At 47.0% G+C, this 25,694-nt stretch overlaps 1 protein-coding gene across 2 annotated transcripts in view; it reads left to right on the top strand.

The window, feature by feature from the left end:
- Window positions 1-25,694, top strand: part of LOC138266092 (uncharacterized) — an 896,417-nt gene that overhangs the window by 655,027 nt on the left and 215,696 nt on the right. The window contains exon 26 of one of the 2 annotated variants that reach the window (XM_069214470.1): window positions 57-247. The exons of the other annotated variant lie outside the window; for it this stretch is intronic. Coding sequence (XP_069070571.1) covers window positions 57-175 — 119 coding nt within the window. The 3' untranslated portion in view covers window positions 176-247. Of the gene's footprint in view, window positions 1-56; window positions 248-25,694 lie in introns of those variants that run through there. 2 annotated transcript variants of the gene reach the window in all.

The following is a 25,694-nucleotide window of genomic DNA, read 5'->3' as shown; positions in this document are numbered from 1 at the left end:
TCTATTTCCCTTTGTCACAATCATCATCTATATCTCTCTTTCTTTTTTACCTTTAGCCTCCTCTTCTCTTTCTTCGGTTTTGTGCAGAAACCTGCTCTGCTTCTCCACGAGAAGGGTCTTGTTCTTACCCTCACTCAGGCTCGATGTGGATGATCCAGTTTCCACTCCTCGCTGATTGTTCACTGTTGATAACCTGACCGTGGTATTCAAAAACTCCAGTCCCTCTTGGTCAGCGTACATTTGACTGTCATTCTGATTGATATAAGTGGATTGTTGTGCTTCAGTCATTTTCTTCTAAGGGTACCCGAAGGATCTTTGACACATCTGTAGGAGGTCAAACATGTTCGGCAGGATATTTTGGTCCCATGTCAGCCATAGATTTGTTAGATGCACGCCTGACTAATTATTGAAAGACTCTTCCCTTAAATCTGTTTCTGCTCGTAGGTTACTTTCTAACTCGTCGCCACTTTTACAATCAAAGATTGATCCTCGGTAGGAAGGTAACGTAGGTTATATGTTGAAGTTTATTTGAAGAATACATTCTTAGTTAGAGGTGTCATCTCAAAGCTATATCAATGCCATATTAATGCCCCACAAGGCGCAGCATTCGGCTGCTCAGCCCACTCCCTCCACTTGATCTTTCCAGGCATACATAAACATTCTATGACATCACACACACAGGCTGAGTAGCAGATATCATGGAAACTAGGGAGAGAGAATGCATTATACCTAAATCAGGATGTCACATTTGTTCCTTATAATTTTTCCTGGGATTAGATGTTTGTCATATCTACTGAACAGTGGTGTGCCAAACAAGCACATGTGACCATTATATCCTATGGCAAAAAGGCTCGCTAGATATATCCATCCTAATTTTTGTAAAAAAAAATCATATCTCGCTAAAGTCCCTCATTGCAAGGGCTGTTGACTCTACAACAAATGGAATCGTAAAGGAAATATTAAACCTGCCCCCACTCATCACCAAACCATTTTCTAATTGAACTATGTAATGTTAAAATATATCAGCCTTTCAAATCGATACTGAGAGAGCAATGTGTCTGGCTTTTGTCATATTAAGGTATTCAATGTGTGAGATGTTTAATAGTTACTACTATAACATAATATTTTACTTCTTAATTTTATATCAATTTGCATCCCACTGTGGCTTCAGATTTTTTTTATCCTACAAACATCCACTATTGGTGCAGCTTTACAATGTTTGTAATCTCACTAATATGTTGTGGGATAAAGCAAATTATATTTTTACCCATCCCCTCTGTTGATGTGTCTGAGAATATGATTGACATTCATTTATAGTGGAATACCAGGAATAGTTATTTTATTTACTGGGGTGGTGTATAGGTTTTAAGGAGCTGTTCATTCTCACTGTTGCCTCTAGGTGGCTTTATTAGCTGTTTACCATTATAAGTGATTTCACTAAGCTAGTTCACAGAGACCTTGTGGCAGTGTTTTACAACGTCTGGTATTATCTCCAAATGTAGATGTGTGCCAAAAATAAGGCAACTTTTTAAAAGAATGAGTGTGGAAATGATTCTGGCTACCTTCCTAATGTTTATCAGTGAATTGTGAAACCTCTCTGAAAGCAATCAGTAATCTGTTCTTATATATATTTAACATCAACCTACAAGAGCATTGATTTTCAATGTATAGGTACCATATTTAAACTGATAGAACAAGTATCTGAACTTTAAACCTCAAGCTAAACATGGGCAATGAAAAACAATTAATCAATATTCATGGAAGGAGACTGTTTTCACGCTAATTAACTCACTGATCCAAGAATGCCTATCATATTTGTTTTATGGTAAGGGTAAACTGATTAAAGTTGTAGTCATTTTCAACAGGTGTCATAAGTGCATTGCCAATGACGGCCCACCATAGTTGGCAAGCACTCCCTCATACATGCCTAGCAACTTTAAAAAGTATTATAAGATTAGAATGGCATTTGATACAACATTTGTATTTGGTTAGGTTGTCCCACCTTAAAATTAACTTTGTACTTCATTGATGTTGACGCAGATCCCTCTCTTTGACCTCAAATGTCCATTGCTTGACCCACCACTTGTCCCTTTATGAACATACAATGCATTGTTAAAAATATCTAATCTTAGCTGGATTTCTTCTTCTCCTTACCATATCCCCTTCTTCTAAATCACGTGTTGTTCTGGCCACCCTAAAGTAAATTTCTTAAACATTAACTACTGTGTTTTCTTCTGATCATATTCCTACCCCACAGACTGCCCCCTTCTTCTTTCCTTCATCAAAGATCGCAATCATATTGGTTTACAATTTTACGAGGTTTAGAAGCTCCTTAATATGCAAATCTTCATGCGCATTCCTGAAGATCTGCCATTGCTGTAGTTCTCAAGGGCTAATGTGGACACACCTTTAAACTAATTGCAGAGAACAATGTAGTTTCACCATCACCTATTGTATTCTCAGGAGCATGTGCCCTTATGCACCCCCAGTACTGCCTTTCTCAGTGCTGGTTAAGGATGCCTGAGCTTCATCTGACAGTGATAACCATTTATTTGGTATTTTGCAGTGCTTTGTTTTCACTGTCTCACATTTTTAATACACAGATGGAGGCACTAATGAAAAATCGTGCTTCTTGCCAAAGAAACATTGTGAATACTGTGGGTATGCATTGCACGCATGTGTGCCAGATGGCTACATAACTAGACTGTGTTCTCTGGTAGAGCTCTTAGGAATAGCACTGCTTAAACAGCTAAATTGATGCCTGCTGTGATAAAGATTTTTGATAGCCAATTCAAATTAAGTTTATTTTCATAAAGAAAGATAATCACAGTTCTTACTCTGCTGTAATCAAATATGCCTCTGCTCTTCTATGAATTATTAATGGATGGGGTGCTGTCTTGATAAGGTAATCAACAGAGAATGGAATAATTCTGCTATATATCTGACCATGGGAATTTAAGACCTGGGTTCTAATCTGGTTTATAGAGTTGACCAAAACATACTGTGTCCTGGTCAAATTACTTTATGTGCCTGTCGATTTGCAAAGTATGACATAAATATGTGCAATGTTAAAATTAAAAGAAAGCAAATAGTAGCATAAAAAAGAAAATGAAGAGCAGTTGGATGCATATGGAGAAAATCTGTTGATACTAACGAGGAATTACAGTGTAAAATCCACCCACAAGGCTATGAAAAGACAATATTGGCCTAGAAGAACTCTCTACATTTATTTGGCTAGGAAGCAGGAAATAATCACAACATTTAATACCATAGACATTTTCAACAAATGCAGTAACTCTAATTCTTTAGAACAACAATCTGAAATTATTCTCAGTAAATTTGATAACATTATTAAATCCATTGGCAAGTTTTCTCCACTACTTCACCTGAGACAAAGTGAATTGATCCACCGAAATACTCTGTGCCAGATTTCTCACCAGAGACTCTTAAAGCAATTCTAAATGCCACATTTTAAGACGATCCTTGCTTTGATGCCTTTGTTAAAAACAAATGAGTTAATGCTTCTAAATCACATTTTCTAAATAATCAATGCATCAAAAGAATTGTTCCAGCCACTTTTAAGCAAGACTGTAAGTCACACTATTGAAGTTAATAAGATATACCTCCACACATATCAGCTCCACAATATCAGCTAGAAATATATCATCAAGGTAAGCAAATTAGGGAAGTATAGATTTACTAGTCTTAACTCCACATCTTCTTATCGTGACAATATGTTGACAGTTGATGTTTTGGGAAATATATAAGGGCTGGTTGATGGAATACCCCCAGTCTGTAGTAGAACACCTCAAATAATCCATCATCTCACCAAATTTGCATACAATCCCAAAGAAAACCCTAATAATTTGAGAGGACATCCACAGATTTACAACTTACATACCCTCACCAAGATATTTGAACATCTTGCTAAACAGCAATTAGTGATATATTTAAAAAAATAAATTCAATGATAAAGCGTTTGACCTAGTTTTACTGTTGAACCTGTCAACTTCACGTCATAAAAGAGCTCCTCAGAGCACTACACGTGCATTGCACGTTACTTGGTATCAATATAGCATTTACCCCGTGGACCATTACATCACACTACACAGATAGCACTGTCATGCAATTTTACAACTCTCTTTCACAAACAGTAGAAGAAGGAAACAATTTAAGGTAAAATATGTGTATAAACGTGATTGAAGAAATCTATTGAAACTATGAGAAGAATAATTGTGCATTTAAAACCACATAATTTAAATCCAAAATTTACAACGACGTTTATTGTTTCAATGTTCCCCATCTCTATTTCTCTCTCTCTCTCCCTCTGCTGAGTTTCTGTAATGATCAGGAAACAGAATAAAAAAACAAAGTGACAACGTCAGAAAATATCTGGGAATGTGCAAAAGTGCAAATTTTAATTTTGCAAAATGTCAAGAACATCCATAAAAACTACACAGCATTACAATTCTAGACTGAAGTGTGGTTTGCGGTTTTCATGAAAAAGATTGAAAAAGATACACAACATACTTGTGGGAGACTAGCAGAAAATATCTCCCAGCCAGACATTTTCTGTGCAAGATAGCCTCGCTCATGCAAAAAAAATATGTATGCAAAATTGTATAATGTGAAATTTCAATATATTTCATGTACTGCAAAATTCTGAATTTACAGTTGTTGGAGTAATTAACAATTTACCCCAGCCTATAATATCTCGGAATTCAAAGTGAGATCAATCACAGGTAGAAGGTTAATTTACAGTCACACTGCACTGCGTTCCTTTGTGAGCAATGAGTAAAAGTCAAATAACTAGTGGGGGACAGCTTTCAGCCTACGACTCAGAGGCATATGACCAGGAACAGACAAAGTAGTGGATGGAGGCCTCCTACGGGATGAAGTAGCATTGCACAAAAGAAGCTGTAGAAGACACAACCTAGATCATATAAGATGAAAAGAGACCATGCCAGAATGGCTGGTATTCATCTCAAACTGGATAAAAAGAAGTAGTGTATGCAAAAACCACGGTTTTGCTAGTCTAAGGTGTTTATTATCTTAAGTGTCACTTGGACGTAATTGACATCAGTGTGAATCAAAAGGGACATGCCAGCAAAGGCAAGGGAATTCATAACTTGGTAGAACATCAATTCACAGACATCAAATCCACATATCTAGCTGGGCGTGGCTTATTTAACAACCCAAGTTGAATATCAACCACTTCATAGAATAATATTATTCATCCTTATGAGATACAGAAAGACCTAAGCTGGAGTCCACACCTTTGGGTTAATACATTCTTCAATACCTTGGGCTGGCTCACAACAGACATTTCGGAGTATGAAAACTAGTACTTCATTACTATTACTTCACATACTACAAAATGAAATTTACATACCTCACGCTAGAAATTTCCAACAACGCCTCTCCTATTCCTTCTGTGCAGAAATCTCTGTCTGGTGTACATTTTAGTTGTTAAGTAGTTAATGTGGAAGGGACAAAGAGGAGTGATGGAAAAATGGTAAATAATAGCTATTACATGGGAGGGGTTTAACACATTTTATGGAGGGGTTTAGTGATGAACATGCTAATACAAAAGACACACCTCCTTAAGCATAACACAGTGTCATTTTACAACATACAATTCTAATTCTAGTACAGCCCCAATAGTGTCAAAACTGGTTCAACGTCAAGCATCAGACATGCCTAACCACTTGTACTACAACACACTCCCATAGAAAATAAAAAGCAATGGAGGCAGGCTATAACACTAACACTGCAAACAAAATATTGTGGAATAAATTGTGTGTGTGTGTATGTATATATATATATGTATATATATATATATATATATATATATATATATATATACACATAGACATGTGTGTATGTATGGTATGTATGTGTGTATATACACACACACACACATATATATATTATTATTATATATATATATAGGCACTGAAAAAAAACAAAGGTTACAGGCACATTATAGTTAGGCTCACATTTTAAATGTACAAAACCATAAAAAATTGACCTGTTACAGTTATTTCAAGTAACTATAACTCGAGCACTCAGGTATCTATAACTCGTGCCCCTGCCATACACAGTTATCTGATCAATCATTTTACTGCAGATGTTACAGTGACATTATCAATGATGTTATCAAAGATGTCATGAGTGCTGTAATTTGTGCATTGTGTGGGTGCAAGTTATAATTACCATAGGGTGCGAATTACAGTTGTTGAAATAACTCTAACTATAACACGTGAATATCTATGGTTTTATACGTTTAAAATGTGAGCCTAACTATAACGTCCCTTTCCTAAATATAACCATGGGCAGACCCTCCGCTATGGCAGAGGAGCGTGCCCCACTGCTAATAAGGCAGCAGAAAAATTAAATGATAATACATTATTATCATTTTATTTTTCCACTATTTAGGGCGGGTGGGGCCAGCATTCTCTGTGTCAGGAGAGAGGCAGAGTAGTGGTGCACTCTAAGTGCGCGTGTCAGTTTAGCTAGCCATCTAAGGCCAGACAAACTGACATGCGCACTTCGAATTCTCCACCCGGCTGTATTTCACAGCTGGGTGGAGACCAAGTGCAGGCTCCCACTCCCTGCCTGAGTGGCATTTCAGTCCGCTCAGGCCAATCCATGCGCAGCATGAGAGAAGCGTCTGGATTGAGTCGGGAAGGGAGCAAAGCAAGCACTGAGGTGTCAGGAGTGGCAGAGTTGAGGGAGCAGGTAAGTTCAGTTTTTTTTTTTATTCCACCCCCCCTCCACACGGTGCCCCATCAGCCCTGCCTTTTCATTACTATACTTTAATCCAACTACTGCTGTGCACAGCTTTTGGTCGTGTGTGGCAGTGACTGGCCGCAGGGCCTGGCCTGCAACCAGGCCCTGTGGATAGCCCCTATAACAACCAACCTTTACATAGCTCACGCCTTTTGGCCATGCACAGCGGGGTTTTGCCGCAGGGCCTGTGACCAACCCCTATAACCACCCAGCAATGTGCAGTGGTTGTTGGCCACAGGGCCTGGCCTGTGGCCAACCTCTACAATAACCCAACCCCGCACTGCGGGCCAACCCCAGGACTGCAGGGGGGGCAGGCGATCCCACACCTACATTTTATTGTAAAATCTGACCAAGGGAGGTGTCATTCCCTGGGGCTGTGGGGAGGGGGGGTGGCGAGTGCCCCGCATTTAATTCATGATTATGCCCTGGGGAGGTGAGGATCCCCAGGGTGCAGGGGTGCCGGAGAGTCCCCCCACATTTAAATGTAAAATCGGCCCCAGGGTGGTGGCGGTCCCTGGGGCTGTTGGGTGGGGGGGTGCCAGGCTGCCTTCATCATTCAAAATATCAATGCCCCGGGACCTGGCCCACCTGGGGACTTCAATGAAACAAGCACAGGAGCTTGTGCTTTAAAAAAAAAAAAAACACTGGATCCCACCAAAAGTTTTTTTAAAATGTTTTTTTAGCCCTGGTATGGTCCTCCAGAGATAGGGGTCAGGATGACTGTACCCTGGCCCCTTTTCTTATTTTTTTACTTTATTTGTGGAACTTGGTTGAAGCGGATTCCCAAGATAGCTGCCAACACTTCCTTGTTCAAGTGTTGACAGCCAATTAGATATCAGCACGGGGACAGTTTGGTCCATGGGTGACCTTCGTCCCTAGATAGCTATTTTTTTTTGCCCCTCAATATCTCCAAAACTACTGAACGTATTTCCACGAAATTACAAAAAGCACAATCTGTGCACCAGGATCTACTGTCCTGTCAAATTAGGTGTAATTCTGTTCAGCTGTTTGGGCTTTTGGCATATCTAAAGACCCCATGGAAAAACTAATGGGGAAAATGTGTTTTGGGACCCCCCCTTTTTCTCGGCCCCCACTTGACAGATCACCCCGAAACTTTCAAACCAACAGCTGGACTGAGCAAAGTATAAGTTTTAAACATTTTGTGAAAACTCGTCAAGTGGCACTGAAATTATGAGCAAAACAAAAAATGCTCTTCCTATGTGAACTAGGTCCTAACTATAACTTCCCTCCTCAGTTTTCATGTCAATTAGTTCAATAAACACCGATGCCTGCTGGTTCTTGTTGTCCATATATGTTGCTTATTTTCTAAGTACCTTATATAAACATGAAATTGTACATGATTGCAAAAATCATAGCTCAGTGCCATATTTTGAGACAAGAACATCTTTCATTTAAACCGAGTATTTCATATTCAGTTGTTTCATTAATTAATAATGCTCATGAGCATAAAGTAATTATGGGATAGTGATGCTTATATATGAACTGACAAAATCGTCTCTATTATAGATACAATTCTAGATCAGTGCTACATTGGTACCAACCTTCAATCCACTATAATAATCTCCCATGATCACAATGTATGGATCAATATTGTTTATTACATTAAAATCCTTTCCATGCCAAAGATGGAGGGACTAGCCAATGTTCAAAGCCACCCTATGTGAATTTAAAACCAAACCCTACTTAAAAAAGGATGAAGAAAAGGATCCCAAGTTTTGTTCGATGTATTTTTTCAAATTCTTGGCTGTGAGAGTTTATCTCTATTATAAAATTTAAAAGATGTATGTAGCTCTTCGTCGGCGATGAGACCGAATGGAAACTTAGTCCTAAGTTTCACTATGTACTCACATTGGATGAAATAAGTCTGTTGAGCAAAGGACTTTCCTTCTGCCTGGAAACACACTTTGATCACACAGAATTGAAAACAGACCTTTATTAATTTGTGAGAAAGATCAAACTGGTGAAGTTTTTTGCCTGAAAGAATAAGACTAAAAAAACAAGAGAAATGTGCAGCATGCAAGAAACTAATTTGATTATAGAAAAAGTACAAGACCTCAAAACTTGCTTTTATCTCATGTACATTCTGGGCGATGACTATCTGAAACACAAATTTTGGAGATACTTGACATAAAAACAGATGAACATAAATATAGTATTCTAAAACTCTGTTCCAAATTCTGCCCAGAACTAAGTACTGGTAATAAAATTGATGTATTTTATGATCTAGTGGTGAAAGATCTGGACAACCTGAAAAACAACAACCACAGTGGTAGGAAAGAGAATCTAACTATAAAAGAACGCCAAGCTCTGGACCATTTCTTGAAACAGATAAAGGAGGTGATATAGTTGTGATGAATAAAGAGAACTACAAACGAGAAGCATATGGACAACTTAATAATACAATGAACTATCAAAGATTGAAAAAAATAAGACTTTGACAGAATGTTGAAACTGTGGAGCAGTGAAACACTGATCATTGAGGTGGAATATCAGTTTCTCGTGAACAAATTCCCAGGTATACCAACTATCTACTTTCTCCCAAAAATACATAAATCATTGGAAGATCCACTGGGCAAACCTATTGTATTAAATTCTGGCTCTATCTGTCTTTATGCGTTGATTACTTCCTGGCACCATTGGTTCCGACACTAAGGCCCTTATTACGACCCTGGTGGTTGGTGATAAAGTGGCAGTAATACCGCCAACAGGCTGGCGGTAACTACTGCCAAATTATGACCATGGCGGAAAGATCTCCTAAAGACAGCCACTGTACAACACGGACCACCAGGGCAGAAACAACAGCCACCACGGCGGTAGCTGCCTACAGCCAGGCGGAAGTCAATGTTCCACCTACCATATTAAGAGCCTGCAAACCGCCACCTTTTCCGGGGCGGTACCAACGACAACAAAAGCCTGTGGAAAACTGAGCTCAGAAGTGAAAGGACTCACCATTGGAGACACAGGGAAGAACCACACTGCCATGGAACCAGACTGCATGTTTTCCAAATGATATTCTATGTTCTGCTCCACCACGAACACCAACGTCGGCGAAAACGACGACAGTGAGTACGGCCACCTAGCACACAAAAGTGAGTGACACACACACGCACAACACACACCCCACACACACACACACCATACGCACAACCAGATGCATTAAAAAACAATTTGACCCTGTAACTCGGCTGAATAATGCAAGGACAAAACGATTTTGCCAAATTGTTTGTAATAAGATCAACACAGTAGAAATAATAAGTTAGGCAGGATAATAGATATATACATATTTACAGGAAAAGGGACACAGCCCAGTCCTCAATTTGCGTGGGTGACATGGCCACAGGCCAAAGTCCAAGGCACACATGTCACCTGCTTCAACACGGAGACAACAATGCAGGGGCATCAGTTGGTAAATAGGCACTCAGGGGGACAGGGGACGGGGGGCACCTCAGCGGGGAGATGTAACAAGACCACTGGTTCTGGAGGGGGCAACATGCCCTGTGCTTGATCCTGGGGAGTGATGGGCCACAGTCTCTCATGTGGGTGTCTTACCCACTGGTTCTGGAGGGGGCAACGTGTGCTGTTCTTGATCCTGGGGAGTGATGGGCCACAGTCTCTCATGTGGGTGTCTTACCCACTGGTTCTGGAGGGGGCAACGTGCCCTGTGATTGATCCTGGGGAGTGATGGGCCACAGTCTCTCATGTGGGTGTCTTACCCACTGGTTCTGGAGGGGGCAATGTGCCCTGTGCCTGAACCCGGGGAGTGATGGGCCACAGTCTCTCATGTGGGTGTCTTACCCACTGGTTCTGCAGGGGGCAACATGCCCTGTGCTTGATCCTCGGCAGTGCAAGGTCACAGTCTCTCGAGTTGGTGTCTTCCCCACTGGTTCTGGAGTGGATAGGCCGCACAGCAGCCCATAGAGGCAGGATTACATACCCTCCGCCGGCGGTGACGGCTAAACAGTGGTGGTGCTGCTGGTGGGGGGAGGCTCCTGCCCATCCCCTGCAACCTTGGACAGCTGCACAGTGGTGGTGCAGCTGGTGGGGGAGGCTCCTGCCCATCCCCTGCAACCTCAGATGGCTGCACTGTGGTGGTGCTGCTGGTGGGGGGAGGCTCCTGCCTAGCCCCTGCAACCTCGGATGGCTGCACAGTGGTGGTGCTGCTGGTGAGGGGAGGCTCCTGCTCATCCCCTGCACCCTCGGACGGATGCACAACCATGGTTGGTGGTGGGAGCTCCATCACAATTCCTGGTCCAGGCTCCTTTCTCTTCCTGCCTGCTGGTGCAGGCTCTTTGCTCTTGTCGGCTGGGGCAGATTCCTTGCTCTTCCTGCCTGCTGGTGCAGACTCCTTGCTCTTCCTGCCTCCTGGGGCAGACTCCTTGCTCCTCCTGCCTGTTGGTGCAGACTCCTTGCTCCTCCTGCCTGCTGGTGCAGGCTCTTTGGCCTTTCGGGTGGCAGATGCAGACTCCTTTCCCATCTTGCCTGCTGGGTGGGGCAGTCTCCCTCTCCTTTAGGCTGGCTGGTGCAGGCTCCTTCCCCTTCAGTACATGTGACCTGGATCCCTTTCCAACACAAGTGGGTACGGTTAGGACTGGGCCCGTGGACTGTGTGGCTGAAGTGCTTCGCTGGGTTCATGATACCCTGACCATACTTGTTCAGGATGGGAGGGAGTGGTAGGGAAGAGGTCAATGGTGGATAGGAACAGTTTTTTAGGCACATTGGGGTGGGAAGAGGGAGAAGGAATGGGAGTGGAGGATGAGGGAGTGGGTGTTGGAGGTGTCTGTCTGTGCTTTCGGGTGCAGGCGCATGGGCTGTATGCTGTTGTGAGGTGGATGGCCGTTGGGTGTCTGAGTGCTTGCGTTTGTGTACTTTAGGAGGGGGGACAGACACAGTGGGAGAGGACACAGGGGACGTGTGCATGGCTGTTGTGGAGGTGTCTGCCAGTGAGGTGTGTGTCCTGCTTGGTGTGGTGATGATGCTGGTAGTGGATGATGATGTAGTGCATTCAGGTGTGAGTGTAGACATGGCTGGGAGGGAGGTGGTGGAGGGGGAGGAGGGAGACACAGTGGAAATAGTGGATGTTGTATTGTCTGCAATTGGATGGTGTTTTTTATGAGTGCCTGTGGGATGAAGTGTTGTGCTTGTGTTTGCCTGTGACACTTTTGAGTGTTGTCTTGTGTGCATGCTCGTCTGTATATGTGCTTGGGATAGGTTGGGGTTGAGGAGAATGGGACTGGGCAGTGGAAGTTGGAGGGGGGATGGTAGAAACAGGGACAATGACTGCCATCAGACAGGAGGCCACAGCCTGAATCGATCTCTGTTGGGCCACCAATCCAGTGTGAATGCCCTCCAGGAATGCATTGGATTGTTGCATCTGGGTTGCCAGCCCCTGGATGGTATTCACAATGGTGGACGGTCCCACAAAGATGGATCTCAGGAGGTCAATAGCCTCCTCACTCAGGGCAGCAGGGCCAACTGGTGCGGGTCCTGAGGTGCCTGGGGCGAAGGAGATGCCCACCCTCCTAGGTGAGCGAGCAAGGGCAACTTGCTGAGGGGCTGCTGGGAGGGCGGTGCTGGTACGGGGGTGGTGAATGTACCTGTAGCTGGGGTGGTCACAGAAGTGTTGGCCATCGCCAGGGAGCTTCCATCGGAGGAGGGATCTGTGTCAGAACTGTCCCCTCTAGCCTCTGCCGTGGTGCACCCCTCGCCCTCCGTCCCACCGTTGGTGGTCTCTGCCTCCTGGGTCCTATGGGATGCAGCTCCCTCCGTCGCCGGTGCCTCTGCTTTTCCGCCAGATGGTGCTAATGCACATAAGGACAGGAGGACAAAACAAAAAAGGGGGGGGGAGAGACAAAGGATGCACTGGGTCAATGGCTGCACCAACACCACCATTGGCATACTCAGCACCCTCACACACAGGAAACAGGCCTACGCAATATGCATTGCACTACCAGAGAAATAGTTAGCCACCAAGGCATGGGGAGGGGCACACACCGCCAAATGCAGCACACCTGGGACCCATGCAGCCCTGACCAGTAGTGGATGCCTACAAGCTAAGTAGCAAGAATGTCCCTTCTGAACCCTAGCCACCAGGGGACCTGCGCTGCAATGCCATGCCTGGCCTAGGGGCACCCACTGACTCACACCCCACCCGGATACCACCCTACCATGCGTAAGTAGTAATGATGGGCACTGTACTCACCCCCTTGTGGCTGCTGTGATGCCCTCAAGCACCCATCCAGCTCAGAATAGGACACCGCCAGTATGCGGGCCATCAGGGGGGATCAGGGTTCGACGGGCACCCCTTTCTCATTGGGAGGTCATCTCCAGCTGGGCCTCCGCCATCTTCCGTGCCCAGCATCTCAGGTCCTCCTCCCACCGTTTGTGACAGTGGGTGCTCCGCCTGCCATAGACCCCCAGGCTCCGCACCTCCTTGGAGATGGCACGCCGTATACCCTTCTTTTGATGGGCGCTGGCCTACAGAGGCAATACACACAGGAAAATAGAATTAGACAAACAATCCTGCCTGTTATACATATGGCCCACCATATCCCTTCACATTACCATTTACACACACATGGCCCAGCACACAATCTGTACGTCGCCAAGGGGACATCCATCCACCCCCCCCTTACACAAGACCTTCACACACACAACTCCATTCATTCATGCCACATGCATTGTGCTCACAGTGTGCTCACCTGTTGGTCTGGAGGCCCATACAGCAGTCCCTACTGGGGTAGGATCACATCCACCAGTCGCTCCAACTCCTCCGAAGTGAAGGCTGGGGCCCTTTCCCCGGTCACACAGGCCATGGTAGGTTCCAGACACAGGTCACAGCAGCATATACAGTGTAGGTCCTCTCCTATGGAAGGTCAGGTAAAAAGTGAGGAATCGAATAGAAAATGGTGATCACGTCCACGGCGGTGCATAGCGTCACCGCCGGCGTAGATCTCCATTGGCCACTGTAACCCATAGGGCCCAATGTTAGCCAATGAGGAGTTGCACGTCGGTTCCCGACCACCTCTCTTCCACCTGCCCCTCCACACAGGACAGGTGGATGCCATTTCAGGGGGGCAGGCCCTGGAATAATGCTGCGTCACAGGAGATATTAGCACATACTGGACAAATAACAATGACCCATTACATGTTTACAGGATGCAAAGTTCTGTTGTAGCTCCATTGTTCAGTTTGTGACCCGATCCTCACTCTTGTGTCCCTTGGATTCCTACCGGTGCGGATGAATAGGAGATGGAGACATACCCCCGTGTACAGACCCCTGGTGGACTTGGCAACAATGGAGGACAGGCACATTATCCTTACCTATAGACTTGACAGGGCCACAATCACAGATCTGTGTGCCCAATTGGAGCCTGACCTGATATCTGCTATCCGTCACCCCACTGGGATCCCCCCTCTTGTGCAAGTGCTATCTGTACTCCATTTCCTGGCAACTGGTTCTTTCCAAGTGACAGTGGGTTTGGCAACAGGAATGTCACAGCCAATGTTCTCAATAGTGCTGACAAGAGTGTTGTCTGCCCTGATAAAACACACGTTCAGCTACATTGTTTTCCCCCAGGTTGAAGATTTTTTCCACAGTGAAGGCTGAGTTTTATGCAATGGGACACATCCGCAACATAATTGGGACAATTGATGGAACACATATTTTACATTTGTCCCCCCCGCCAGAATGAACAGGTGTTCAGGAATCGTAAGAGTTTCCACTCTATGAATGTGCAGATGGTGTGCTTAGCAGACCAGTACATTTCCCACGTCAATGCTAAGTATCCTGAGTCGGTGCATGATGCCTTTGTTCTAAGGAATAGCAGCATCCCAAATGTGATGGCCCAACTACAGAGGAACAGGGTGTGGCTAATAGGTGAGCCCTGGTTCCCACCTAGTGTATGTTGGTCCTATCCTATATGGCCCACATCATACCTAGGGTACGATTTGGGCCATATAGGATAATGTGTGGCTAAATATTGTCCCTCAATATTTGCAGGTGACTCTGGTTACCAAAACCTATCATGGCTGCTGACCCCTGTGAGGAATACCAGGGCAAGGGCAGAAGAACGTTATAAGGAGGCACATTGGCGAACCAGAAGGATAATTGAAAGGACCTTTGGCCTCCTGAAGGCCAGGTTCCGGTGCCCCCATCTAACAGGTGGATCCCTGTGCTACCCACCAAAGAAGGTCTGCCAGATAGTGGTGGCATGCTGCATGTTGCATAACCTGGCCCTCAGATGGCATGTCCCATTCCTGCAGGAGGACAAGTCTGGAGATGCCCGTTTGGCAGCAGTAGACCCTGTGGACAGTGAGGATGAGGAGGCAGAGGATGAGGATAAGGACAACAGAACATATATGATCCGACAATACCTCCAATGACACACAGGTAGGACAGTGTTACTTCACATTTCAATGACATTTGTTTTAATTTGTGTGGCAATGGCATGCTGATATTTTCAACTTCTATGCCCACTTACTGTTCCCTCTGGCAATTCATTTTGCAGATGTTGGTGACCTGACATATACTCCTGGTGTGATCACTACAGCCAGCTACAGGTCATTAATCTATGCTCCTTCCCTGTACAGTTGATTTGCAATGTTTGTACCTGTTACAATGAATACATATTTGATATACATGACATACTTCAAAATTGTTTTTTTCCAAATGGTGTTTATTGAAGTGTTAATATATGGAGAGGCAAGTGCAATGGGATGGGGTGATGATGGAGGAAAGTCCAGGGTATTGTTTCAGTCTGTTTGTAGCACAGGTGCATTGTCCATTGGGACATAGGAAGGGGAGCCATGGCAGTTCAAGGTGGACAGGGTGAAAGAGTGGGACACAAGGGTGACAATCAGGGGAATCTCATTTCCTGGTGGGGGTCTTGGCCAGTGTCTCTGGATTTTGTCTGGATCACAGGGAACATTTGCGGGGTGGTTCACCTTCTGAAGGGGGAGGGGTGCTGGTGGCCTGTTGGTCCTGTGGCGGGGCCTCCTGGCTACTAGCAGCTGCGAAAGTGGAAAGCTGTTCAGATGTCTGGCTAGTGCCAGGGGCCCGCTGGTGTGAGAATGCCTCCCTCATATTGTTGGCCATGTCTGCCAGCACCCCTGCAATTGGAGATCAATGCAGTGTTAATGGCCTGCAAGTCCTCCCTGATCCCCTGGTACTGTCCCTCCTGCAGCCGCCTGTTCTCCTGCACATTGTCCAGGATATGGCCCATCATGTCCTGGGAATGTTGATAAGCTCCCAGGATCTGTGTGAGTGCCTCCTGGAGAGTCGGTTCCCTGGGCCTGTCCTCCCCCTAGCGCACAGCAGTCCTCTCAGTGTCCCTGTTTGCCTGTGCTTCTGTCCCCTGAACCGTGTGCCCACTGCCACTGACCCCAGGTCCCTGAGTCCCTGATTGTCTTGGGGGCGAGGTGTGCCCTGGGGTCCCTGTAGAGGTGGACACACTGCTGAATTATGTGTCCTCGGGACAGAGGTATGGGTATGCTGGGTGGGTGCTGTGGTGGTGTTTCCTGATGGGGGAGGCTCTGTGGTGGTGTGTGACTGGGCCTGGGTAACCGGCTGTCCAGTGGTCCCTGATGGGCCAGGTAGGTCATCCAGATCCAGAAGACCAGAGTTACTGTCATCACTGTGGGCCTCTTCAGTTGGGGGGCTAGATATTGCTGGTGCCTCCTCTCCGCTGACATTGGCTGGGGTACCTGTGGGGATGTAAATGGTGCATTATGGTTTCTGTGTCTGACATAATGTACATCCGTGGCTTCCCCTCTTTGGTTGGATTTGCCCTGGCAGCTTTCACTTGTATATGTTAGTGTATGGTGGGATAGTTAATTCTCTGTAGTATGCATGATTTAGTGATGAGTGCATATGCAGGGCTGTGAGTGGTGTCCATGCATTGGTACAGCATGCAAGGCTTGGCATTGGGATGAGTGAGATGTGATGGTGGGGTGTGTGAAAAGTGGTAGAGTAATGGGAGTGAGGGTGAGGGTATGTGATAGCATGCAGATAGGGGGGGTAGTAGTAGTAGAGAGTTGACTTACCAGAGTCCAGTCCTCCTCTGACTCCGGCCAGGCCCTCAGGATGCAGTATTGCAAAGACTTGCTACTCCCATGCTGTGAGTTGTGGGGAGGAGGTGGGGGTCCACCGCCAGTCCCCTGGATCACGAGCTGGTGTCTTGCTGCAATGGAATGTGCCTTCCCCTGTAGGTCGTTTCACCTCTTCCTGATGTCATCCCTAGTTCTTGGGTGCTGTTCCACGGCGTTGACCCTGTCTACCATTCTCTGCCAAAGCTCCATCTTCCTAGCTATAGAAATCTGCTGCATCTGTGCTCCAAACAGCTGTGGCTCTACCCTGACAATTTCCTCCATCATGACCCTTAGCTCCTCCCCTGTGAAGCGGGGGTGTCTTTGTGGTGCCATGGGTGTTCTGTGAGGTGTGTTGGTGAGGGTGTGTTGGGTAATGTGTTGGGGTGTGTGATGTGTAATGCGTGAGTGGTGTATAGGTGTGAATAGTGTGTGGCTCTAGTTGTGTCAGTGGTCTTGGTGTCAATCTCCTGCCAGTAATTGTTGTTTGTAAAGGGTTGTGGGTAATGTGTGTGTGTTTTTTAGTGGTGTGGGTGTGGTGCGTGTATGGGTGTCAGGTGTGTGTTGTTTGAATTGTTCAATGTGGTGGTGTTTTGTCTGCGGGTGTCCATTGTGAGCGCGGAAGTATGTACCGCCAAGGGTTTACCGCTGTTGAATGTCCGCCGTGGTGATTCGTGGGTCATAATGTGGTGGGCGTAGTTCTGTTGGCATAACAGTGTGGGTTTTGATACCACCAGTTTATCACTGACCTTTGGGCTGGCAGATTTGTGTATGTGGCTTAATACTGCCAAATTGGTGTGTGTGTTATAATATGGTGAACGGACATCCGATGCCGCCACAGTAAGTTGGCGCCCATCAGCATGGCGGTAAGTGGGATTTACCGCAAATGTCATAATGATGGCCTAAGTTCCTATGTGAAAGACACAGGTGACTTTTTGAGAATCCTGACAAACATCACATGGCAGACCAAGTACCTGGTAACAACAATAGATGGTGTTTCTTTATGTACATCATTGAGTCATGAAGCGGGCTTATAAGCTATTGAATATTTCTTGAAACAACTAAAATACAAGAATCACAACACTCAAGGATATCTATGATAAAGATTTGCCTAACTAATAACATCTTCTCATTCAACCATGAGCTGTTCCTACAAACACAGGGGACAGTAATGAGAGTTTCCTTCTCTCCAAGTTACACCAATCTAACCTTGGGTTGGTGGGAGAGGGAAGTAGCGTGGAGAGCGGAGAACAACCGATATATGGACAAAGTAGTAGTGTGGCTGAGATACATAGATGATTTGTTCATTATTTGGCACAGAACCGAAATTTCAAGATTTTTTTGCCATTCTGATAAAAAATGAGATTGGCCTTCATTTTACACACAAAATTAGCAACTTTGTAATATAATTTTTAGATGTTAAAGTCTATGTACGAGAGGATGTCTTGGAAACAACAATGTATCGAAAACCTACCTCAGCGAACAGTGTCTTACATGTGAGTAGTTTTCACCCACAAATGTTGATTAAAATCATACCCTAGGGAGAATTCATAACAGTGAGAAGAAACTGCTCAAATGACAATGACATGAGGGAACATTTTGAGGAAGTACAGCAAAAATTTGGGAGGCGAATTTACCCTAAATGGTACATAAAATAAGGTGCAGCTAAAGCGCAAAAGCTATTGAGGAATGAAACATTGTTATCGAAAAAAGAAAAATATGAGATCAATAAAACCAAAGAATGGACTATAAGTGTGATTATGACAGGGAGTGTGGTTGGTCTGGCCACAAGCGTGATGGTCGTTTGCTGAAAGAGATCCATGTGCCGGAGGATTAGGAGACGGTGGCGGCGGCACTAAGGGAGCGGCGAGGACTTCCTACTCCTCCAACGTGTCCTCAAGTTGCCGGTGGTGCTCCAGTCATTTGCCTGAGCCACTCAGATGTCACCAGTGCTAGGAGCTCCAGGTAACGGACGCCTCTGCCCTCTGCCCTCACAGCACTGCAGAGCCTCGGGCTCAAGTTTGAAGCTGCCCAGGGAGGCCTGTGGCAGCTGACGTAGCTCTCAGCTGTCGTGGGCATGCCGAGGACTGTGGAATGCTGACCCGCCATCGGGCAAGAACTGAGGAGGACTGGGCCATGTGAGGTGAGGGTGCCTTGCTCCCCCCAACTCTCTTCAAGTGCTGAGGCGCACCAGATACGGGGCCCGCTGTGTGGGCTCTACCTTGCGCACCACAGGTGAAACCAGCAGGGAGGATGGTCCACCCCATACCGGCCAGGCTCTAGATGGCAAGTGAAGCTGCAGATGCCCAGATAGACTGGTACAGCATACATGCCTTCATGCACCTCACACTGAGGACACATGCCCAGCCCGGAGTGAGTGGAGCTTGGGGCCCCCTGGGCACCCCAACTACAACTGACACTGGCCACCTACATGCAACTGGAGGCTCCCCCGGCTCTGCAATACCCCTTCCCTTGAGCAGAAACATGGGCCCTACACCCTCCACATTCTGAGGGGTCAATACAGGGCACACCAGGGTTTTTTTGGTGGGTCATGGGGGAACGAACCACAAGGGACCACCTTGCCACATGTGGCTCCCCCACTGCCAGGTCAGCGACCTGCACTTCCCAACTGGGCTTTGCTGTGGTCCTCCTCTAAGATCCACATGACGCCGGCCCCCGTGCCACCCACAGGATGCTAAGCAGACAGGAAGAGGGGAGATACCTATGGTGGCACCTCACCTGTACCCTGGCCCTGTCCACAAAATGGCGGAAAAGCATAGCGTATTACGTCTTGCTCCCACTTCAGTGCCCTCGGAGCACCTAAGAGTACACTTCTCTTCTCCCCCTGCTGGTCAACATTGCTGATCTGGGGGAGGGTAGCCACTAGACGGACCCCATAGGGAGACTATTGGTCAACCAGGCATCGGGAACACATCCCAGCATCTCTGGTACCATTGAGGAAGGATATACACCTACCTTCCTTCATCCTTTTAGTCTTGGAACCTAGCTACTAGGACAACTGACCTACTTGGCCCGGCAACTGAAGCTGGGCCGGGCGGGCCGAACCACCGCTATCCTCCAGTGCCACGAAAGGAGCTGGGCAACCCAGTCCACAGCCGTACGCTGGCAGATTTGCCATTAGGGGCCCCTAAACCCCTACCTGGATTACGGTAACTCAGCCCACTGTCCCCCCCCCAATTGGGAACATGAACTTGAACTCATTATGCCTGCGGGCAAACCCAATGGTAAAGTGGCTCACCAATTACTATTCTCTGAGGCCCTTTCCCACCAAAAGCCCGGGCCTTCACCGGAACCATTTTCGGTGTCTTATGTGACAACTGTCCACGCTGCAGCACAACCAGACACCACGATGGAAGACATCCTGCAGGAAATCATGGCAGTGGGCAAATGCCTGGAAGGCATCTACAACAAGAGCTCCAAACTAGCAGTGGATTCTTGCTCCATCCATGCTGACATTGCTGGTTTCCATGACAGAGTATCTGGACTGGACCACTGCCTCTCCCTGGAGGAGGACAAGGTCAATGCACCATCAAACACTGACCAAGAACTGCAGTACCTCAGGAATAAACTGACGGACCTCAAAGATAGAAGCCGAAGGTATAATGTGTGTTTCTTTTGGTTTCCTGAATGGGAGGAAGGCAAGGACGTTAGAGCCTTTTTCAGGGATGTCCTCCCAACTCTTACGGGCATCAAATTCTCTCCCCCGCTGGAGCTGCATAGGGCACACAGGACGGGGCCCCCTCATTAGGACCCTCTCGGAAGTCCACCCTCGATCATAGCCTGCTTCCTTAGACATGAGCAGGTGTGACAATTGCTGGCAGCAGCCCGCTCACACGATCCTTTTGACTATGAAGGCCATGCACTACAAATAGCTCCTGATTTTTCCTGAGATACGAATGAGTGACGTAAGGCCTTCCTGTCCATGCACCCGCAGCTCAGACAGTTGGACATCAAATTCGGTCTCTTTGAGCCTGCTTGGATGTGGATCACCAAGGATGACCATTACAGAGATTTTCTTGATCCGTTGGAACTCCGTCACTTCCTGGATGACCTTCTTGCCCAGCGGATGGACCACTCTTTCCAAGATGCTCAGGCTCACCAATTGCAATAGGGGTGCCCTCCGCTACCCCTACCCAAGAAGCCGATGGAACCCTAGAGGGAGCCAGAAGTGGGGCAAACTCCTGAATAGACCTTTCCCCACAGAGAACTGAAATTGCTCCATTGCCCGCCTGGCGATGACTGACCCGCTACATCTGACACCGGTGGACCACTCTGGTGGCACTCCCTGACTGATGGGAGGCTGAGTATGCTAGGACTGCGTGCACTGTGCTAATATCTGCTCACCCACACTCTTTGGGTCCACTGCATGCCTGCTCCCATGGGGTCGCTTGGTGGACACATGCATGCTGTCTTCCTCTATACACGCTTGGGATCTAGATGCAAACACAAGCCCACTGGCACTTATTGGGATGTTAGCCCTTCTGGCCACCCTTCGTGCCTGATCTTACCATGGCCACACTACCACCTGGGACAGGCCTACCATTCTATGCCTCTGACTGTTTGGACTGTTAACTTGTTTTGCTTTATTGCCTCTGTTTCCCCGTTTATGCTCTAGTTATTATAGCAATACAGTGTATGGTACTATGCCAGTATGCCTTACTGAGCCTTACTGAGCCATCCTGAGTCTGCAAGATGTCCTTGAAACGTTTGCTGTCCTTTCAGGTTAAAAAGTAAACTGGGATAAGAGCTACCACTATCTTGTGTCACCACTAAGACAGCCATAGTGGAACTGCTGGTTCGCTGGACACCCTCCCGCCTTAACTATCTTGGGATATCAACAGAGGCCTAAAATACAGGATTGCGGACAACCCTAAGGGTTTGCATGACCTATGTATTCCCTTTATGAGACCGCTGCATACCCGCTATGGCCTTGCCATGTAGTCTAACACCCATCCCTCCTGATACAGACTTCAGTTGCTCACACAAGACATAGAGGCACTGAACACATACTATGCCATCCCTGGATCCACTGCAATCCCCCCTGGCTATGCCTCAAATCCCCCTGCCTGCCCTATTTGCCCTCCTTTCTTATACTCTCATATAGTCTAGACAACAGGACCCACGTCAACACACTCCTAGATCGGGCCCGGTCTCTAAATAATACATCCTGATATGTTCCCTGCTTCCTAGGGCCCATGTCCTCACCTGCAGCATCCCTCCACCTGCTCCACTTCCTTTTCCTCCTGTGTGGGATTCTCCGATGCACGAGCAGCGAGAGCTTAGACCCCCAAATAGAAGTTTCTGGCCTGTGCCAAGGTACCCCCTTGCTTCAGAGCTGATTTCCCACTCTCCCTCCGGTGCCTGCTTCCTCCTGCTCCTCCTTTCTCTTATCCTCCCCATTACTCCCCCCCTTGCCTTAGCTTGTTTACACATCTTGGAACAGTAGACAAAACCACATCTCCTTCGTGACTGAGGGACACCTCCAAGTAACACTCACCCAACTCCATTCTCCCCCTCCGCCCCTTTTCCTCCCTTGGGACTTCAACCATTCACTCACGGTACGCCACTACCACCGCACTAGCAATATCTCATCCATGTTCCAGACTCTGTCCATGCTGTCTACGATTTCCTTGAATGTTAATGGCCTCACCCGTTACATCAAACGGAAAAAGATTTTGGCCTATCTCCAATCCCAGAGCGTGAATGTCGCTCTCTCATCAGAAACCCACCTTTCCCGTACTGAATCCGAGAAACTGTGACACAACTGGGTGGGACGGGTGATACACAGTAGCTGCCCAGCATCCCAGACTCCGGAAATTGGCCAGTCCAAGAAATGCAGGGTCGCAATCCTCATCTGTTGATCGTTGCCCCTTTCTATCCTTAACATGTGGACAGACTCAAACGGAAATTATGCCCTGGCCAAAGTCAAGGCAGACGACCATGTTCTGTCCATTGGCTTAGTTTATGCACCGGTGGGGAATAAGAGCTCTTTTTTCCTTCAGTTCAACTGCCTCCACATTGAAATTGACTGGATTCTGGTCCATGATCCGGTCCTTGAATGTACTGGTCCCCTGAATCACTGTTTATGCAGCCAATAGAGCCCTGATGGCATCCTGTTCGACCACAGCTTGATAGACCACTGGCTTCTCACCCACCCATCAGATTGGGAATATACTTTCATGTCACTGGTTCATGATACTCCTGATTAGACTACTTCCTGATATCCCAAATGCGGGCCCATGTCTGGGACTCCTGCATCCGAGTGGCTGCACTCTCAGACCATTCCCCCATTCTCCTTTTCCTATAGTTGGGGCTTCCATGCCCAGAGCAAAAGCTGTGGCACTTGCAGATCTCCCGATATCGCACCCCACAAGGCAAAGCACAACTGCAATCCCATGTTGCTACTTACTAAGAAAACAATAAAGGCTCAGTGTCCTCAGACAGTGTCTTGTGGGCTGCAGTAAAGGCCACAATTCAGGGCCAGCTAATGAGGGACACAGCAGTCGTGAACACCCAAAGATGTACCCAACAGGCAGACCTGGAAAGTGCAAGAGCCACCCCCACGCGCCAATACACTACAACCCCTACTCCCACCCTATGCTGCCACCTAGAGAGGGCTTAAATGGATCTCAATGCCCTTTTCACATTTAAGGTGGAGTACACCCTCCAAAACATGAGGGGGTGCCATTTTGAGCATGGGGAGAAAGCAGGCCACCTTCTGGCTGCACAGCTGCACCAACAAGAGGCAGCTCTAGCCACAACAGCCATTCAATCTTCGACTGGGGACATCCTTACATGCCCCCAGGATATCGTCAATGAATTTGTGGCCTTTCATAGGTCCCTTTATACTCCTGCAACTAGGGAAGACCCCGCTCACCTCTCAGCTTTTCTCTCAAACACATCTCTGCCCTGACTACACAGATGGCAGGCATCTGCTGGAGAATAAAATCAGTAAGGACGAGATCGCCCAAACCATCTCTAAACTCTCCTACCATAAGGCATCAGGAGAAGACAGGTTTCCTATGGAATTTTCCAAGTGGCTGGGGGAGGAGGTTGTTACTTCTCTGCATGAGGCGTTCTGGGACGTGGTGACTACTGGCGCCTTAGACACCATCTCTAACAAGGCAACCATTACAGTCCTCCCCAAATAGGGGAAAGACCCCCTGCTCTGCAGCAGTTACTGGCCCATATCTCTCCTGAATGGGGATATTAAAATCCTGGCCACAGTACTGGCAGCCCACCCGCACAAGGTCATCCCATCCCTTGTACATCACACGCAGGTAGGATTTGTGCCTTGCTGGTTATCTAGAAACCATCTTTGCACCTTAGCGCACATTCTGTGGTTGGCGAGGGATTTACAGGACGAGGGCCTGGCTCTATCCCTGGATGCTGAGAAAGCTTTCAATAGGATCGAGTGGTAGTGCCTCTTTGAGGTCCTGTGTCACTTTGCATTGGACAACAATTTCATAGCCAAGGTCCGCTGGCTGTACGACTCCCCCACAGCACTGTGGTGCCTTCATCTCGGATCCCTTTCCCATCAAACACAGGACACAACAATGCTGCTCATTATTGCCATTGCTGTTCCTATTAGCCATGAAACCACTGGCCACTACCATCCGAGATACCCTGACAATATCTGGAGTCCCCCTTCCAGGTGGCATCTTTACCATCTATCTATATGTGGACGACATCTTACTTACACTCGTGGACCTCCCACATTCCATCCTGAGTCTGAGAGATGTCCTTGAAACGTTTGCTGTCCTTTCAGGTTAAAAGGTAAACTGAGATAAGAGCTACCACTATCTTGTGTCACCACTAAGACAGCCATAGCGGAACTGCTGGTTCGCTGGACACCCTCCCGCCTTAACTATCTTGGGATATACATCAACAGAGGCATAGAACACAGGATTGAGGACAACCTTGACCCACTGCTTGCGTGCACCCAATCAGATTTTGCCAAATGCTCTCAATTGGGCCTCTCCCTGTTGGGAAGAGTCCAAGTGGTCCGCATGACGACACTGCCCGCTTCACATATGTCTCAGGTATGCTTCCCTTGCTGGTTCCCCTCCCAATTCTACGCTGCATGGGCAGGAATATCCATTCCTTCGTTTGGGGTCCTCCCGGCCTCGACTGACCACTGCCAAACTGATAGCCCACTGGTCCTGTGGTTGTCTCGGCCTACCTTTGGCAAGGATGTACACGTTATCGCTATACCTATCTCAGCTTGCATACATGCTCCCGGGGGCGAGAGATCCACCGCAATGGGTCCAAATGAAACTAACCTTACTAGGCTGTCCTCAGGGATCAAACCCACTGTATGGGGATGGGAAAACTGGTAAACATCCTGCTAACTCCATAGTACAAGCAATGGTGATATCCTGGAGACCTGCTCATGCCATGCTTGGAGTACACGCCCATTATCATGACCACACCCCCATATGGGTTAACCCCAAGCAATGGATCAGGCTGGCGATGCTCGACTGGAGAGTTTAGCATGCAGCAGGCACCACCCACATAGGCCAGGTAATAACCAACGGCGGTCTGAAATCTTTTGCCATGCTCCGCAACAAATATAATCTCCCATTGCAGCAAGCCTGGAGATATACTCAGCTACACCACTCCCTTACCCGTAGCTTGGGGCCTCATCCTTGGTCCCTGCCATCCTCACCGATTGTCTCCTATATTAGAACCTGGGACTACTTTTGTGGGGTAATGTCAGGCCTACATAGCATCATGATCTGCCAACTCTACTCCCTGCCTCTTCTCCACAACCTCTG

This window comes from Pleurodeles waltl, chromosome 11 (assembly GCF_031143425.1).
Source record: "Pleurodeles waltl isolate 20211129_DDA chromosome 11, aPleWal1.hap1.20221129, whole genome shotgun sequence".
Classification (NCBI taxonomy): domain Eukaryota; kingdom Metazoa; phylum Chordata; class Amphibia; order Caudata; family Salamandridae; genus Pleurodeles; species Pleurodeles waltl.
This window is presented reverse-complemented; position numbering and strand designations above follow the sequence as displayed.